This window comes from Chenopodium quinoa, unplaced genomic scaffold (genome assembly GCF_001683475.1).
Source record: "Chenopodium quinoa cultivar QQ74 unplaced genomic scaffold, ASM168347v1, whole genome shotgun sequence".
Taxonomy (NCBI): domain Eukaryota; kingdom Viridiplantae; phylum Streptophyta; class Magnoliopsida; order Caryophyllales; family Amaranthaceae; genus Chenopodium; species Chenopodium quinoa.
Genome location: NW_018744633.1, coordinates 5,109,166 through 5,125,744, shown reverse-complemented (window position 1 = coordinate 5,125,744; position 16,579 = coordinate 5,109,166). Strand labels below are relative to the sequence as shown.

Genomic DNA, 16,579 nt, shown 5'->3' with positions numbered 1-16,579 from the left:
TATCATTTAGCAGCTCAACAAGTTCGAGGATAATCAAATTTCAAATTAAGCAGGCACATTTTTCAATCTCCTTACTTTAATTAAGTTTTTTTTTTTTTCTCAATTTCTTAGTATTACTTGATTTTATTTGCTTTTTAAATTTATCTGCTTATTTTAGGAGTTGGGTAGTGTTTTGCAAGTAATTAATGAGTACGAAGTATGTGGATCGCAATTTTCTGTTTAATTTTTGGTTGAATTTAGAAGGATTCTCCTAAATCAAATGTATTCACCCCAGGAAAAATTTATGAACTTGATTAGTTTATTAGCTTAACTTTCAAACTAATCCACCAATAATTACAGCTAAGCAGCAATATACTTATATACACGGAGTATCTATATTAGTACTTCGTAGCTGACAATTTGGTCGTCGAGGGTTATTCTTAGGGTGCTTGTCTTGTACTCTCTTCGTTGGGATGTAGTTGTCGCATTATCCCAACCCCTTGTTATTACGAGTATTAAAAGATCTTACCTAGATATGTAATACTTCGTATTTGTCATCTCTATTCACCCCCAAATACTTACTTTTATGCGTGACATATAATTTTGGACGAAGGGAGTATCTGTCCGTTGAATAAACTCAAGAAAAGGCGATACTTTTGCTATATTTCTACTTAACAAGGAGTTGGGTTGAGCATAAGATGGGTATTAATTTTGATTGTTATTATATTTGATGATTTGACTTATGGAGATCTTCTTTGGATATGCAACCCTTTTACCTTAAGAATCTGTATGGGAAATGCTGCTGATTACTTGTTGCAACGCAGTGTTCAGTCTGAGAAATCCTAACACTTTCATTCACCAAGTATTATTCAATACATGTCAACTTATGGCAATTTTGAAAGTTTAATGGGGGCGGCATTTGGTTCTCTGTAGCATCATTGCTTACATAACTAAACACACTTTTTGTTATTTTTTCGTTTAACATCAAAAAATAATATTGCTATAATATTCTCTTAATTATTATGTATAGGTTAGATAGATAACACCCTCAAATTTTAATTATTCAAGTTGATTTCTATCTACTATACTCCACTTTCTTTCTCTCCTTGTATATTTTAAATCTTTATTTTTCATTTTGAATATATGGATCATGGATGTTTATGTCTTGCCAATGCATAAGATGACACAATTACTCCGTTATTAGGCTATTAACTCTTAAAACTATAAAATGTCAACTATACTGCTACAGCCTGCAGGTCAATTGTTTAAATGTAAATTCAATGCACAATGTACTTTATACTATTTTATATGCAAGTGAAATGACCTTTTAATTAATCATCAGTTCAGATCTTGAATTATTAATTTATTAAGTACGTAGCTTGATTACAATTCATTTGTGTTAGTAAGCTAAGATAAATTATCTTGTGCAGCTGTACACAGATCATATAATATTCATTTTCTGCTATTCATTTAGATTGTTCTATGCTTCTATGTCAGTCTTATGTTATTTAAATTAAGTGATGGTCATGTCGCATGTCATTCTTAGTACATGCATCCAACCAGTGTCCCATATGTGAGAGTCAAATTTGTATTTTTTTGCAGATCTGAATTTTGTTAGACACTGGTGCACTTGTTATGTTATTTTTCTGCATGTTTATAAAATAATAATATAACAATTTAGTGAATAGATAAACCCCTCTCCTATTTTCCATTGTCTTCTTTGCTTCCGTGTGTCCTTTCTAGTGCTTTGCTATGTCTCAATTGTTTGGTGATGAAATTGAACCTCAGCATTCTGAACTGGCAGAGCATGGTAAAAGCTCAAGATTGTCATTCCGGAGTCACACGTCCAGTTTCAGAGGAAATACATCTTTGGACTCTTCAAAAGATGTCCATGATGAGGAGTTTGTTCAGGAATGGGCTAAAATTGAGAGGTTACCAACCTATCAAAGATCAAGGATGTTATTGTTTGATGAATATGATGATGGAAGCACAATTAATGCCAAGGGAAAACGGATGATTGATGTCTCTATGCTTGGACCTCTAGACCGTTATCAATTCATTGAGAAGCTCATCAATCAGATTGAACAAGATAACCTTCGGTTGTTGCAGAAACTTAGGAAAAGAATGGAAAAGTAAGTTTTATCACTATTATGCATGATATGAGTAAAATATGTGTACTTTCTCATAGCTATATATTTGCCCATTTAAAATCTAGTACTTCTATTGTATTGGTATTTTTTTTTTCAATGGGAGGGGGGAATATGGTGATGTTAGGATTGTTAGATTAGCCAAAAAAGCCAAAGAGACTTTGGCCACATATCCAGAATATTTAGATTTTGTGACTGCTTGTCTCACTAGATTCCCCTTTACTTACCTCTATGAGTACAACTTGTGTGCTTCTCTTTTGGATCCTGGAGGATGGAGGGTGGGTGGGAAGTTATTCCATTATGGATTTTTGGATGCCCTAAGAATGTTTGCAAGATTTCATTTAATATATTACATTCTCACATCTACGTTTACATTTACTTTTAAATTTCCACTTGTTCTGTGATGTAAATAATGCTAACTAGAGCATATCCTAATCTGAATGGGATTCAGATTAGTGTAAATATTTAAGCAAAAATGGAGTATTACCGAATCAATGGCTGAATTGTTTTCTAGATATTTTAGTAATATTATCTTTGACAATGTAATCTATATACTTGGTTTGATAAAATGGCTAAAATAAAATCGGTTAGGGTAATATTGGAAAATTAAAATAATAACTTCAATAAGATTTAATTAATTAAATCTAATTACTGGGATAAATTAGAAATTTATAGATAGTATGTGGTCTGGGCATATACTAATTTAGCAAGAGTGGGTTTCTTTGTGCCAGTTAGATTCATCTCCTTTTTTTTTTTTTTTTTTTTTTTTTTTTTTTTTTTTTTTTTGCGTGTTGGTAATATATTATGATAAATATGGAACTCTGGCTAGCTGCAGGTGATATTTTTGGTGGAACCATGTAATTGTGATTACCATTGATAAAGAAGATAAAGCCATTTCAGATTAACAAAAATGTTTTTTGTGGAGGAGTTCTGTTGTGGCATAAAGCTGATTTTTCCTTTTAACGACCTATAAAAGTAGTGTGCGAGTGCTTCATGATCTTTCTGTCTACTTGAAGTTTGTATACTTGCAAAGGTGTAATGACCCCTATGGCCCTATGTACCCATTTGTCACAGAATATAGGATTCACTGTATTTTATAGTTGTAGAATTTACATCTCAAAAGCACAGAGTTTAATAGTCAGCGAAGTCATATTGCTTGCCTACTGTTTAAATTATTTAAATTAGTTACCTGCATGTATTACACTGATTATGATACACCCAAAACTAAGTGGATGTATCAGATTGCAGCCACTAGAATTGATTGAATGCAATACTTTATCACTTTTTGAAATATGGTCTTCTCTAAACTTTTGCAATTCTTCTCCTGTGTAGAGTTGGGTTACAATTTCCTGCTGTCAAGGTGAAGTATAAAAACCTTTTTGTGGACGCAAGGTGTAAGCTTGTGGATGGCAAGCCCCTTCCTACTCTGTGGAACACTTTTAAAAGCAGTCTTTCTGTAAGTACATGAAGAATTTGGAAAAATTCATATGTAACAGTAGCTCTTAGTTGTAGCTCGCATTATGTATTTATGTAGATCAGTCATTGTTTGGTGTCTGGAGACTCTGGACTATGACTTCATTTACTAATATTTAACGAATGCATGAAGCTGAATAGATGCTAATATTATTAGAAAATAGACATTGTTATTTTCTAAGCTAAAAAAAATGTCGAATTTACCAAAAGGAAGACTTTAGTCAGTGTCTCTGAGTTATACTGTCCTGTTGTACAGGTCTTTTCGAAGTTAGCAGGGTCTCGACTGCAAGAAGCAAAGCTTAGCATTATTAAGGATGTCAGTGGTATAATCAAACCTGGGAGGTCAGCAAATAATTTGTCTACATTATGAGTGTTTAACTTTGTGCTAAAAAGATTCAGACAGAACAACTATTTCATGTGTAGAAGCTTGTATGTGGTCTTCCCTCATTTGGTGCTAAGAATAGTATGAAAGAAAGAATTACTTTTATGTGAATAAAGTTGTGTGGCTCTTCCCTTATCTGGGTTGAATATTATTTTGGTCAAGTGGTGATCAATGTCACGCCGCTGCTACATAATATGATCTTCAATATATATCATTTGTCAGGGTGCTTTCACTATTATGCTCTCTCCTTGATAAAGTTTTGTGCTGCTCAATTCGTATCAAAGGCCAGTATGTCTTACTGGTTCAAAGATGATCACATGAAGATAAATTGGTACACTATTCATTTTCGGTCTTGTGGGTGGAGTTTCCAACCATTATCACAAATTCACAATTCACATTAATGTAACATTCTAATTCTGCTGGAAACATGACACTACCTGGCTATGGGGATTGGGGATTGTAGGTGTTTTCTAATATTCTCAGACTGAAGTGTTTGAGACAACATTACACTACCATACTCCTTTACTGCTAGTCTTCTTCTAATCCAAGCTGGTAGAATACTGATGTTGTCTGTCATAATTTATGGGTTTGCGATTCCCTTTTCTTCTTTAGATGTGCTTAAAATGACGTATCACTAATCCTATGTGGCCAAGTTATATGGAAGCAAATTAAAGAGACATGAAAGGGGAGTGGGGAAGACACAAAGTGTAAATTCCTTAATTCAAGCTTTTGCCTCTTATATGGGGTCTGCTACTCTGCTGTATAGCCCCATAAAGAACTTGATGCTTAGGCTTCAATTTTAATGTTACTTGTAACTTTCAGATTTGTGAATTTTTAGCTTTCAAGAATTCCTAGTTTTAAAATAGCTTCAGTTCTCTATAAGGAGTAGCACAGTAATACATCTATGATTATGCAGATTGAAGGTTGGAGAGCTTTAACTAATTGACAGTGTTGAAAGCTATGATATCTATCTCTATGTTCAGAGTGACTATAAGGTTACTAGCTTTGAGATTCTGTGGGATTAAAATGCTGTCAATTCTCAGCTCTCCTAATAATTACATAACATCTATAAGTCTGTGCATCTTATTATCATATGTACCCTAATCTGTTTGAGTAATTCTATTTTTTCTTGGGGGATTAAGGTGGGTGGGTTGGAAGGGTTGCTAGCGTACAATAGGTGAACACTAAAATAGTTATATTAGAATTATTAATATCAACTCACAGATCTCTAGAGTATCAAGATGTATTACGTTTATCTTTCCAAAAGTTTTCATGTAGTTGCTGGTGTTTTTGCAGGATGACTCTACTACTTGGTCCACCTGGTTGTGGGAAGAGCTCCCTTTTGTTGGCACTTTCAGGAAACCTCGACAGCTCTTTGGAGGTTATATATAATTAAATATTATGACCTTTCCTTTTCTCTTATACACTTGCATGATATTGTCTAGTGCAGTTAAAACATGCTTTTTACTTCTGTATTTCCTTATTTCTTGCATTTTGGTTCTGGAAATGGGAGGATTTTACTCGAGGTTTTACTGGACTTAAATCTGTTAAACCTCATTGTGATCAAATGCATGATTCTATTTTGAAAGAAAGATCTTAAATCTTAATAGGGAGAGACCATGAATGGGGCTAGTAGGAGTTTTCATTTTAATAGAACCACTGTTTTGCAACTCTTACACATATTGTTTCTTTTTCTTTTTTTGCAGCTTAAAGGAGATATAGAATACAATGGGCACAAATTTGAAGATTTTATTCCTCAAAAAACTTCTGCTTATATAAGTCAGCATGACCTGCACATTCCTGACATGACCGTGAGAGAGACAATTGATTTTTCAGCTCGTTGTCAAGGTGTGGGTAGCCGTGCAGGTATGTTTTATTCTGTTCCTTATTAATGTTTTTTTTTTTTTTTTGAATGACCATTCATTAAGTCCAAGTAATAATGGAAGTATTTTGCCTCTTTAGACTTGTTAATTGAGGTCTGTAAACGGGAGAAACAGGAAGGAATCATTCCAGATGCTGACATAGATGCGTACATGAAGGTATTTCAGCTATGACTTTGTCTTTGCAGTTTTATGTATGCTGTATTGCTAATCTGATCCCTTGCTTCCTTCAATTAGGTATGATCTATATCTAATAAATGATACCTTTTCTATTGTACTAGTTGTATCTAAGTTGGAATTTGACAACTCACTATGTTTTCGACTTAGGCAAAATAGCATTGCAATTGCATCATATTATAAGTTGAAAGGTTTGTCTGTGGTTAAAGATTAGTAGGTTATTATCCTGTTAAAGCTCCCTGTGATATGTGAGCTATGAAAATTACCTCAGTTTGGCATCTTGCTTTGCTATATAAATTTAAACACTTCATCCTTTTTTTTTTTTTTTTTTATTATTTATTTATTTTTTGATGCATCACTTTATATGTATGGAAGTTTCAATTTAGATGTTTCACTTTCCTTTTTAGTTAATAAATTCTCTCTATCTCTTTCATATCACATAATTTCTCTCTCTCTTCTCCAAAAATTGCCTAGGGGTCTGTGATTTTAAAAGTAATGCATCAAAAAAAGAAGAAAGAATATCAATTTAATATAAATCAATGCCAGCAAAGGAAATGCTCTTGATTCTAGTCCTTCATTTGATTATTTATTAAAATTTGATTTTGGTTGCACAGACTTTAGTGGTGATATAACCCTGTCATTATGGTCATTGAAGACAAGATAACTCCCACAACCTCAACAAGTTAATGAGTTCTTCATCCCTTGATCCTGAGTGTATATTCTAAATAGGAACTCCTCAAGAGATTGCTGTATCTTCTTATTCCTGGAATCTCTCCTCCTTCACGATATGAGAGTATATGAGGCATTTGCTTATTTTTTTCTATATTTCTTTCAATTACCTAATAATGGAACCGACAGTGCTCTTCACCCCTTCCTGCTAAATCTCTAAACTAAGTGTTTAAACTTTACATAAATGATTAAAGTAAAGCATACATGAGATGCAGTTTGAAAAAAGAAGCATAAATTTTTTTGGTAATTTTAATCTCTGATTTTACTATCATAATGCTTTTAATAATTTTTATTTTCTGAAGTACCATACTGTTTAGTACACGTGTGTATTGAATCTATGTTTACACAGGCAATAGCTGTCGAAGGATTAAAGAGTTCCCTGCAGACAGACTATATACTAAAAGTAAGTTTTTTTGGAAAACCTGCTTCATATTTGATTTATTTAGCTTGCTGCCAATCATGCACTCGCTACTTGCCATCTGTTCTCTGGCAGATTCTTGGACTTGATATATGTGCTGACACTATGGTAGGAGATGTTATGAGGAGAGGTATCTCAGGTGGTCAAAAGAAAAGATTGACTACAGGTGCTTCATTGAATTATGCATAAAACAACTATTCTGTAACTTAAATTAGAACATACCCCATCAGTCTGAAGATTTGTTGTTATAATGGAATTTTATAGGTGAGATGATTGTTGGGCCAACCAAGGCATTGTTTATGGATGAGATAACGAATGGTTTGGACAGTTCTACTGCATTTCAGATTGTCTCGTGTATTCAACAGTTGGTTCACATAACAGATGCATCTGCATTGATTGCCCTTCTTCAGCCAGCACCAGAAACCTTTGATCTTTTCAATGATGTCATTTTAATGGCAGAAGGAAAGATTGTGTATCATGGACCTCGTGATTGTGTCCTGGAATTTTTTGAGACCTGTGGTTTTAGGTGTCCCAAGAGAAAGGGAATAGCTGACTTTCTTCAGGAGGTAACAATTTTCAAGTCTGGTATATGGTGATGTAGACTTATTATTATGAAGTGACTGCAGAGGTGCAATTTCCTCCACTTTATACCCTTCTTTCTACAGGTTATTTCACAAAAAGACCAACCACAGTACTGGTTTCGTGAAGAACCTTATGGTTATATCTCTGTAGATATGTTTTGTGAGAAATATAGGGTATCTCATGTTGGAAGGACTTTATATGAGGAGATTTTGCAGCCACCAGTGAAGACACAGGTTGACGATTACGCTATCTCCTTTAACAAGTTTTCTCTGCCAAAGGGAGAACTCTTCAAAGCTTGTATGTCAAGGGAATTCCTGCTTATGAGGAGAAACTCTTTCATATATATATTCAAAATTATTCAGGTAGTGTACAGTGTGCTTGCTCCTTTTCTTTGTTCTCTGGAATTTTTGTTTTGACCGATAATTTCAATTGTTGCTTGCTATTCATGCATTTGTCGTGGCACGCTTGTATATGTTTGTTGTGTGTATACATGTGCATGCGTGTATTGTTTAAAACATATATATAACCTTTTCTGACTTAGTTATATAAGTAGCAGCTATAAAACTATGAGGTTATTGATTCAAACTTCAAATATCTCCTTTACTCCTTCCCTTAAATGTCAGATTCAATGTTCATTTTATGTAGTGTATATATATAAGAGCTAAATGTAACTGCAGCCTAATTAAATTTTTTCCCCCTGATATTTTTCCTCTTGCAGTTGGTCATTATAGCTCTGATAACAATGACTGTATTTGTACGTACACGGATGCATGTTGACATTCTTCATGCAAATTATTATCTGGGTGCTCTGTTCTATGGTCTTATCATGCTTCTTGTTGATGGATTTCCAGAACTGTCAATGACTATCATGAGACTTCCTGTTTTCTTTAAACAGAGAGACTTATATTTCTACCCTGCTTGGGCTTATGCAATTCCTGCCACTATCCTGAAGATCCCTTTGTCCATTTTGCTAGCTGTTATCTGGACCTCACTTACTTACTATACCATTGGATATGCTCCAGAAGTTGGAAGGTAAGTTTTGAGGAGTTTTGTGCTGTGTACCAAAATTAGTCAGTATATACCTCAAGTAAGGATGCTTCATCACAATGACACCATATATACATGAATTCATCTACCCTAATCCATTGAGGTGAAGTAAGTTTGTCTGGTATAGTTCCTGGTGAATTGGTGATCTAATTTGAATTTTAAAATTGACTTTCAAACTAAAGTTTTTTATGTAGCTCAGCTTACCTTGTGCAAAATTGCAAACAGCTTTGTCTATGAGTCTTGATTGGTTAGGAGAGAGGTTGCTTACATCTATACCTTCTTAAACACTTTTAATGCTGGGCTCTTCCTTGATTTTTACTGTCATTGTTTGGTTGCTGTGTCTGAATCTAACACTCATCGATCTTAGTACTTTTAAAAAAAACTGTGGTCAACTGGTTATTGGTGTAAATTTTGAGAATTTTCTGTGTATGTCAGGTTCTTTTGCCAAGCTCTTCTATTCTCGGGTGTGCACTTGGCATCAATATCCATGTTCAGGCTCTTGGCTTCTCTGTTTCGTACCACAGTTGCTTCCACTTTTGCGTCCGTTATCTTCATACTGTTTGTTTTCATATTTAGTGGATTCATAATCCCACGATGTAAGAGTACTTGTGAAGTTTTACCTAGTAGAATTTCAGATCATCTGAGTATATTATTTACCTGTGTGTTAACTTGCAGCTTCGATGCCAGTATGGTTAAGATGGGGATTTTGGGTTGTCCCACTTACTTATGGAGAGATTGGTCTCGCAACTAATGAATTCCTTGCTCCAAGGTGGCAAAAGGTAAGCTGTTAAAGGCATGAAAATTATGATTGATTTGACCTGCTAGATTAAACAATAGGATTCATCTCAAGGATATATCAAGAACCTGCTACAAGATTATCTTGGACATTCTTGTTGTGTATCTATGTGTTGGGACTGATTATTGACAACTACAACAGCTAGTTGGCTATCGGCTCATGCCTTCTTGGATAATGATATTCTAGCTAGGAGTGTCATATTGTCATCCTCTCTAAGTTGAACGAGATCATTTGATGGGCATCTGCTTTCAATGCCTAAAGCTTTAGGCTATGGGCCTCTGACACTTCAAAGTGTTGCTGGTGTACAATACTTGGTGTATGCTGTCCTCCGCTGTTGCTGATTCTTATTCTTATCTGTAGATGCTTGCTTCAAATACAACGATAGGTCATGAAGTTCTTCAATCCCGTGGACTACTGTTTGATGGTTACTTTGTCTGGGTTTCGGTTGGCGCTTTGTTTGGGTTTTGCGTACTTTCCACTCTGGGGTTTACTCTAGCATTAACTTTCTTAAAGGGTGAGACTGTCTTTTGTCTTTTCCCTGAAAAAAAGTCATAGTAGCATTACTGATTTACAGTTTTCTTGATTATATTTGTAGCTCCGAGAGCATCTACAGCTTTCATCTCTAGAGAAAAACTTTCTCAATTACAAGGATCAGGAGATCCATATCAAGTAGAGAACGAGCTAAAGATCTGTGGGAAGAAAAGCTGTGTAGAAGCTAATAAAGGTTAAAAACATTCATCTGAATTTCCAGTTAATTAGCATTACTCGTGTGGACATTTTTCCCCGTAACATTTATTTCTATCCTCGCAATTCTAAAACGTCTGGTAATCATGGCAGGTTATATGATCTTGCCATTCCAACCCTTTACTGTAACATTTCAGAATGTGCAATATTACATTGATACCCCAATGGTAATGTCAAAACTAAATTTTTTTAAGCTTGAGGTCCCCTTCTGCAATAAGTGGTTCATAGGACCCAAGGAAGTGAATGTGTTATACGGAGTAATAAATTTTCTTCTCTTAGGAAATGAGAGAACAAGGCTTTACTGAGAAGAAACTCCAACTTCTGCATGACATCACTGGTTCTTTTAAGCCAGGTGTCCTTACCGCGTTGATGGGTGTCAGTGGAGCTGGAAAGACGACTCTTCTTGATGTTCTTGCTGGAAGGAAAACAAGTGGAACCATCGAAGGGGAAATTCGTATTGGAGGGTATCCTAAGGTTCAGGAAACATTTGCACGAGTATCAGGCTATTGTGAACAAACAGATATACATTCTCCAAATATTACCGTTGAGGAATCACTGATCTTTTCTGCCTGGCTTCGGCTTCCTGATAATGTTGATTCAAAAACCAAAACAGTATGACCTTAATTCACCTGGAAAGAGTTGCATTGCAAGTCTTGTTCCTTCTTATTTTGAAGGTTACCTTACAATATTCTTAATTTCATTTCAGGAATTCGTTAACGAAGTCCTACAAACTATTGAGCTCAATGAAGTTAAAGATGCCTTAGTTGGCTTACCTGGTATTAATGGTCTATCAACTGAGCAACGAAAGCGGCTTACTATTGCTGTGGAGCTTGTGGCCAACCCATCAATTATATTTATGGATGAGCCTACAACAGGTCTGGATGCAAGAGCAGCTGCCATTGTAATTAGAGCAGTACAGAACGTTGTTGCTACTGGCAGAACTGTTGTTTGCACCATCCATCAACCAAGTATTGACATATTTGAAGCATTTGATGAGGTAGGATACATAGGATACTTGTCTCATTGATAAAAATGCTACTGATTATATCCTTTGAAGCATTTGCTTGCACCCTGATATATTACCACTAACTTAACTTTATTGCAATTCATCTACTAATAAACTTCACCATTTAAGAGTGAATGGAGTTATACAAGATACAATAAATATCTTGTTGTTACAGTAATTCCTCTTTGTCTAATGTAAAGACCTATCTACTGATGGATTGATGATGTCTTTACAATTTTACATGATGTAATGCATCATTGATTAATTATTATCCTGAAGTAACTGAGACATTTGTTTCTCACTTCATGCTCTACTTCTACTGTTTAATATGGAATTGTTAGGCGGGAGGTTGAATTTTAATGGTGTATATGTATTGTTTTACATTTTACTGCAGTTGATGCTTTTAAAAACCGGTGGGCGCATAATCTATTCTGGACCCCTGGGTCAGCAATCAAGGAAAGTTATTGAATATTTTCAGGTTGTTCTTTCTAAAATATCCTAATTTTGTGCTAGATCTTTTGTTTCGTAGTTAAATTGGATTTTCACTGCCTCATAGATTTTTCCCAAGTCTTACCGTGGTAATTTTTTTCATATATAATTGAATAGACAATACCTTCTATGCCGAAGATTAAAGATAACTATAATCCTGCAACATGGATGTTAGAGGTCACTTCTGCATCTTCTGAAGTTGAACTGGGAATCAATTTTGCCAAAGTTTACAATAACTCTGTTCTATGCAAGTAAGTGTATTGTGTATTGTCATTTAGTGATTGTTGCACTTCTTTCCTTATCTATTGTATTTTGATTTATCAGTTCTTTATGTATCTTCTCGCGTCATGTTGACTCCAGGAACAATGAAGAGATTGTACAGAAGCTAAGCGTCCCTTCTGTGGACTCTAAGGATCTCCATTTCCATAGCCGCTTTTCACTATCTGGTTGGGAACAATATAAATGTTGTCTTTGGAAACAACAACTATCTTACTGGAGAAGCCCTTCATACAATTTGATGCGCCTCTTGTTTTCCTTTGTGTCATCCCTAATATTTGGATTGTTGTTCTGGCAACAAGGGAGGAGCATGTAAGTTGGGCCTTTTCTTTAGGAATCTAAACTTAATCCACTGTTTCAATCACTAGCCCTCCTACAACTAGTGTCAGTATGGAAATATAATATCCTGAAAAGATGCACTTATTGTAGACCTAACTATTGGGTTGAGGCAGGGTCAATATGGTTCAATAAAAGGTCACCTTGTCATTTGTCAGGATACTTGGATGTCAATAGTGGGTGTGTTAATAAACGAGAAGAAAAATTAAAAAGGCGAGACATAAATGAGCACAAGTGAAAACGAAGCTATACATGTAATGTATATTTATTTATTTTTGGGTTAATTTCGTTTACAAATTTATTGGGCTATCATTTTGGCCCTATATTGACCACCCTTTTAATTTGACCCTAACACTATACCCATTGGGTTACCCTATTTATTATCTAGGTCTACTAGATATCTGGTTTTCATATATCCAAATATACGCATGCCATATATGGAATATGGCAGACAAAATTTAGAATTATTGCAAGGTTTTCATGTTTAAATATATATGTATATACTTTTCATTATATTATTTGCTTTTATTGTTTACTCAACTTGTGTTTTGCCAAGTTTTCCTTGTTTTCCTTTGCTACAGTTTTCTCAAAACTTTATATTTTCACTCACATGTTTTTCCTCTCTTTTTTATCCCCTTACCACTTTTTCAAAACTCTCGTTATTTTATTAGTATACTCTTTCTGTTTCTCATTTTACATACTTTTTTTCCAACTTTCATTCAATCGATTATTTTGTTATGCTCTTTTTCCTTTTTGGACGGTTCCTTATGATGATCATGTTAGCCGATTACAAATCATATTGGGACTAAGTCTTTGTTGTTATTGTTGTTTCATTGCAAGGTTTTCATAATTGTACAGAAATTATCTATTTTGCCATCAGTTATGTGATTTCCTGAATTTTAAAGTATTTTTCAGTAAGAAATATTTGGTTACAATCGTTTTAAAAGTTGCTATTCAGTAATATGTGATGTGTGCTTGCTAGCTGCTACATTTTGGCTTCCATGCCAAATTATATTATGATTATGTTCTTTAAAATGTTGCTTACATATTTACATTAGCAATATGTTCATTGAAATGGCAGAAAAGATGAACAAAGTATGTTCACGATATTTGGTTCGATGTTTGCCTCTGTAACATTCTTGGGGATAAACAACTGTTCAACTGTCCTTCCTTTCATATCAACAGAAAGAAGTGTTGTTTATCGGGAAAGATTTGCTGGGATGTATTCCTCGTGGGCTTATTCTTTTGCACAGGTATAATTCTTTTTTTCATTCCTGGTTTCATTTGGGACATTCTGCAGTCACTAAAATTTGTTTAGTTCCATTATATCCGTAAAAACAATTTTAACTCACAAATAGCATTCAAAAACCAATTTTTTTTTTTATTTTGTTTCATCTTAAAGAGCAAACAAGTATCCAGGTCAAACTTAGTAGTTCTCCTTGTTTTATATCTTCACACATTTCCTTTGAACACCTTGTTTACTTCTCTTTTTTTTTTCTTTTTTTTTTTTTTTTTGGGGGGGGGGGGGGGGGGCAAGAAGGGGGGTTGCTTCCTATTGTGGACAGAATATGAAAATCTTGATTTTCTTTACTCAATTATTTTGCATATCTTTGTTGGCTAGTTTAACTTGTCCAACTGCTGATTTACAGGTCACCGTCGAGCTTCCTTATCTTCTTACAATAGCTCTAATATTCACAGTTATTTCATATCCAATGATTGGGTATTACTTAACGGCCTACAAGTTGATCTGGTACTTCTACGCCATGTCCTGTACTTTGGTGTATTTCAATTACTTAGGCATGATGCTTGCATCATTGACACCAAACTACCAGGTGGCTTCAATCATAGCATCTGCTAACTATGCGCTGATGAATTTGTTTTCTGGATTTCTGATCCCTAAACCGGTGAGTTATTTATTTCAAATATGCCCTTGGCATCAAAAAAAATCTTGGAAATGTCTTCCTTTTTTCATTTAAGAAACATATACCTTTCCCACAGATGACTTTGCTAAACAGATCTGGGAATAACTTTGTTGCATATTAAGCATATACTAAATGATTTAAGCATTAATAGTTGATCTTGTTATGAATTCTGTTAGATATATTAGTCACTTGTACTATTTTGGAGTGTTCAGAAAGGATAGCCACCTTCGGAAAAAAAAGTGCAATATAGTCGGATTTCCTAGAAACATCATCAGTGATGAAGAGAAGAATATGGCTTAACAATTATAAAGGTATTTAAAGTGTAAACTATCTTGTAAATAGTGAAACATCAGAGAAAAGGGGTCTTTATCTTTTCTTTCTGGCTAGAAGTCAAATTACTGGACTAAATAAGGAAATGGTTATCGAGTTTCTGTCTGGTCAGAGCTTCTTGGTTATATTAGAGTAGCAGATAGTTTGCTGGCTGATCAAAGGTCAATTAAGGTTAACATGGCAAGGCTGTTCACATTAGGCTCCCCTCATTCTCTCATGGTTTGGTGCCTCTGTTCAGACATTGGGATAATGTAGAAGTAATAGCTGTAACATCCTGTGGCTATGGCTGACCTGCTTAATTTTCCATTCAATTTTAATATATCAAAGCGCAACTGTAACTGAAGAGGTTTCAGTACACTCAGATCATACAGATGGGTTGCTTGTGATTAGTATTCTTTATAGAGGCAGAAAATAGGCCGTTTGGATCGTGTTCGACTCAGATCATAATTGTTTAATGAGTCATTCAGTTCACGTTCATTTTTTTTTAGGAAGCCCCACAAGGGAATTCCTAATGTATAGCTCACGTTCAGGTTGGCTCAGCCTTGTTGAGTCTATTGTTAATTACTCTGTAGCTTTTAATGATAAATCAGTCTATATTAGTCACACTGATTTCAGGTCAGTAAACTCTGTTGTGTGAAATTTTTTTGTTATGTAATCTTGCAAGTTTGGATCAGATAATCGAGCACTAGTTAGTATTGTTAGATCTTTTATAAGTTGGAAAACTAATATTGCAGTGGTATTCATTGCAGCAAATTCCCAAGTGGTGGCAGTGGTTATTTTATTTGTGTCCAACTTCTTGGACTCTACATGGTCTTCTGTCTTCCCAGTACGGTGATATACATGAAGAAATCACAGTATTTGGCAAAAGCACTACAGTCGCTTCGTTCATAGAAGACTACTTTGGGTTAAATCATAATCATCTTGGCCTCGTTGCTGCTATGTTACTTATCTTCCCTCTGACTTTTGCCTCTCTATTTGCATTTTTTATCGGGAAACTTAACTTTCAGAGGAGATGATTAGCTGTAAGGTGCGGATTTGATGGGCTCATCATTTTGTTAAGGTTGGATATCATTAATTTGGCTAATTACTTGATACTTGATTGGTTAATACTTGAGTTTTTCTATTTTTCTCTATTTACAGCAGATGCTTATATAATACAAGTCTACAAGTAGTTATTGAACATTTTCTTACACAGGAAGCAACCAAGTTATCAAAATACTGGAGCCAGTAGCTTTTGTTTGATTGTAGCAGACTATTGTGTACAATGTGTCAACTATTCAACCAGTTGCTGTCTAGACTGCGTATAATAATTAAAGAAGCAGATACAAAGTACGTAGTAGTATTTGTAAACAAGAATGTAACTAGGTGATTATATGATTATAGGATCTTGAACAAAATACCTCTCATCGGGTATTTCTCAAATACTTGTATGCAATTTTCATTAAAAAAAAGAAGAAAAAAAATATACACAATTAAAGATATTTAAATATTAGTTTACAAGAATTAAAAGTTCTAATATGGTATCATATGATCTACTTTTAACAAGAAAAAGTAATAAGCTAAAATAAATAAGTTCTAATGTTATTTGACATCTTAGCTAAATTTTTAGACCATTTCTTTAGTACTATGAATTTATCAATTTAATCCGAAATTTTGCTTATCGTATCTTGATCTTTATTTAATAAATAATAATAATAAATAATTATTAAAAAAAATGTGCATCTTTTGTAATGTTGTCCTAAAATAAAACTTTATAACACTCCCCCGTCTCAAGCATAGTTCCGTTTAACTTTTTAGCACTCATATGCATGTACTTTATTCTTTTGTATGTATTAGCATCTATACTGGCTTACTCAAACCCTCCTA

General features: G+C 34.4%; 1 protein-coding gene and 1 pseudogene across 1 annotated transcript; both read left to right on the top strand.

The window, feature by feature from the left end:
• The first annotated feature begins 1,442 nt into the window (after positions 1–1,442).
• Positions 1,443–16,579, top strand: part of LOC110701228 — a 30,212-nt pseudogene continuing 15,075 nt past the window's right edge.
• On the top strand, positions 5,991–16,045 carry LOC110701229 (pleiotropic drug resistance protein 3-like). The gene is made up of 19 exons (XM_021878837.1): positions 5,991–6,020; positions 7,117–7,170; positions 7,298–7,351; positions 7,450–7,751; positions 7,851–8,129; positions 8,486–8,799; positions 9,250–9,410; positions 9,490–9,593; positions 9,971–10,124; positions 10,206–10,334; positions 10,448–10,521; positions 10,634–10,966; positions 11,061–11,351; positions 11,755–11,838; positions 11,967–12,100; positions 12,210–12,437; positions 13,543–13,714; positions 14,111–14,365; positions 15,463–16,045. The coding sequence occupies exons 3-19, from the start codon at positions 7,306–7,308 to the stop codon at positions 15,727–15,729; spliced, it is 3,327 nt and encodes a 1,108-aa protein (XP_021734529.1). The 5' UTR covers positions 5,991–6,020; positions 7,117–7,170; positions 7,298–7,305; the 3' UTR covers positions 15,730–16,045.

What these genes read in the sequence shown, in the direction of transcription:
- LOC110701229 (XM_021878837.1), top strand. Translation starts at nt 7,306, where the DNA reads ATGAGGAGAGGTATCTCAGGTGGTCAAAAGAAAAGATTGACTACAG. An exon ending in TATTTGAAGCATTTGATGAG is followed by an intron (nt 11,352 to 11,754) that starts GTAGGATACATA and finishes ATTTTACTGCAG; the next exon opens with TTGATGCTTTTAAAAACCGG. An exon ending in AATAACTCTGTTCTATGCAA is followed by an intron (nt 12,101 to 12,209) that starts GTAAGTGTATTG and finishes TGTTGACTCCAG; the next exon opens with GAACAATGAAGAGATTGTAC.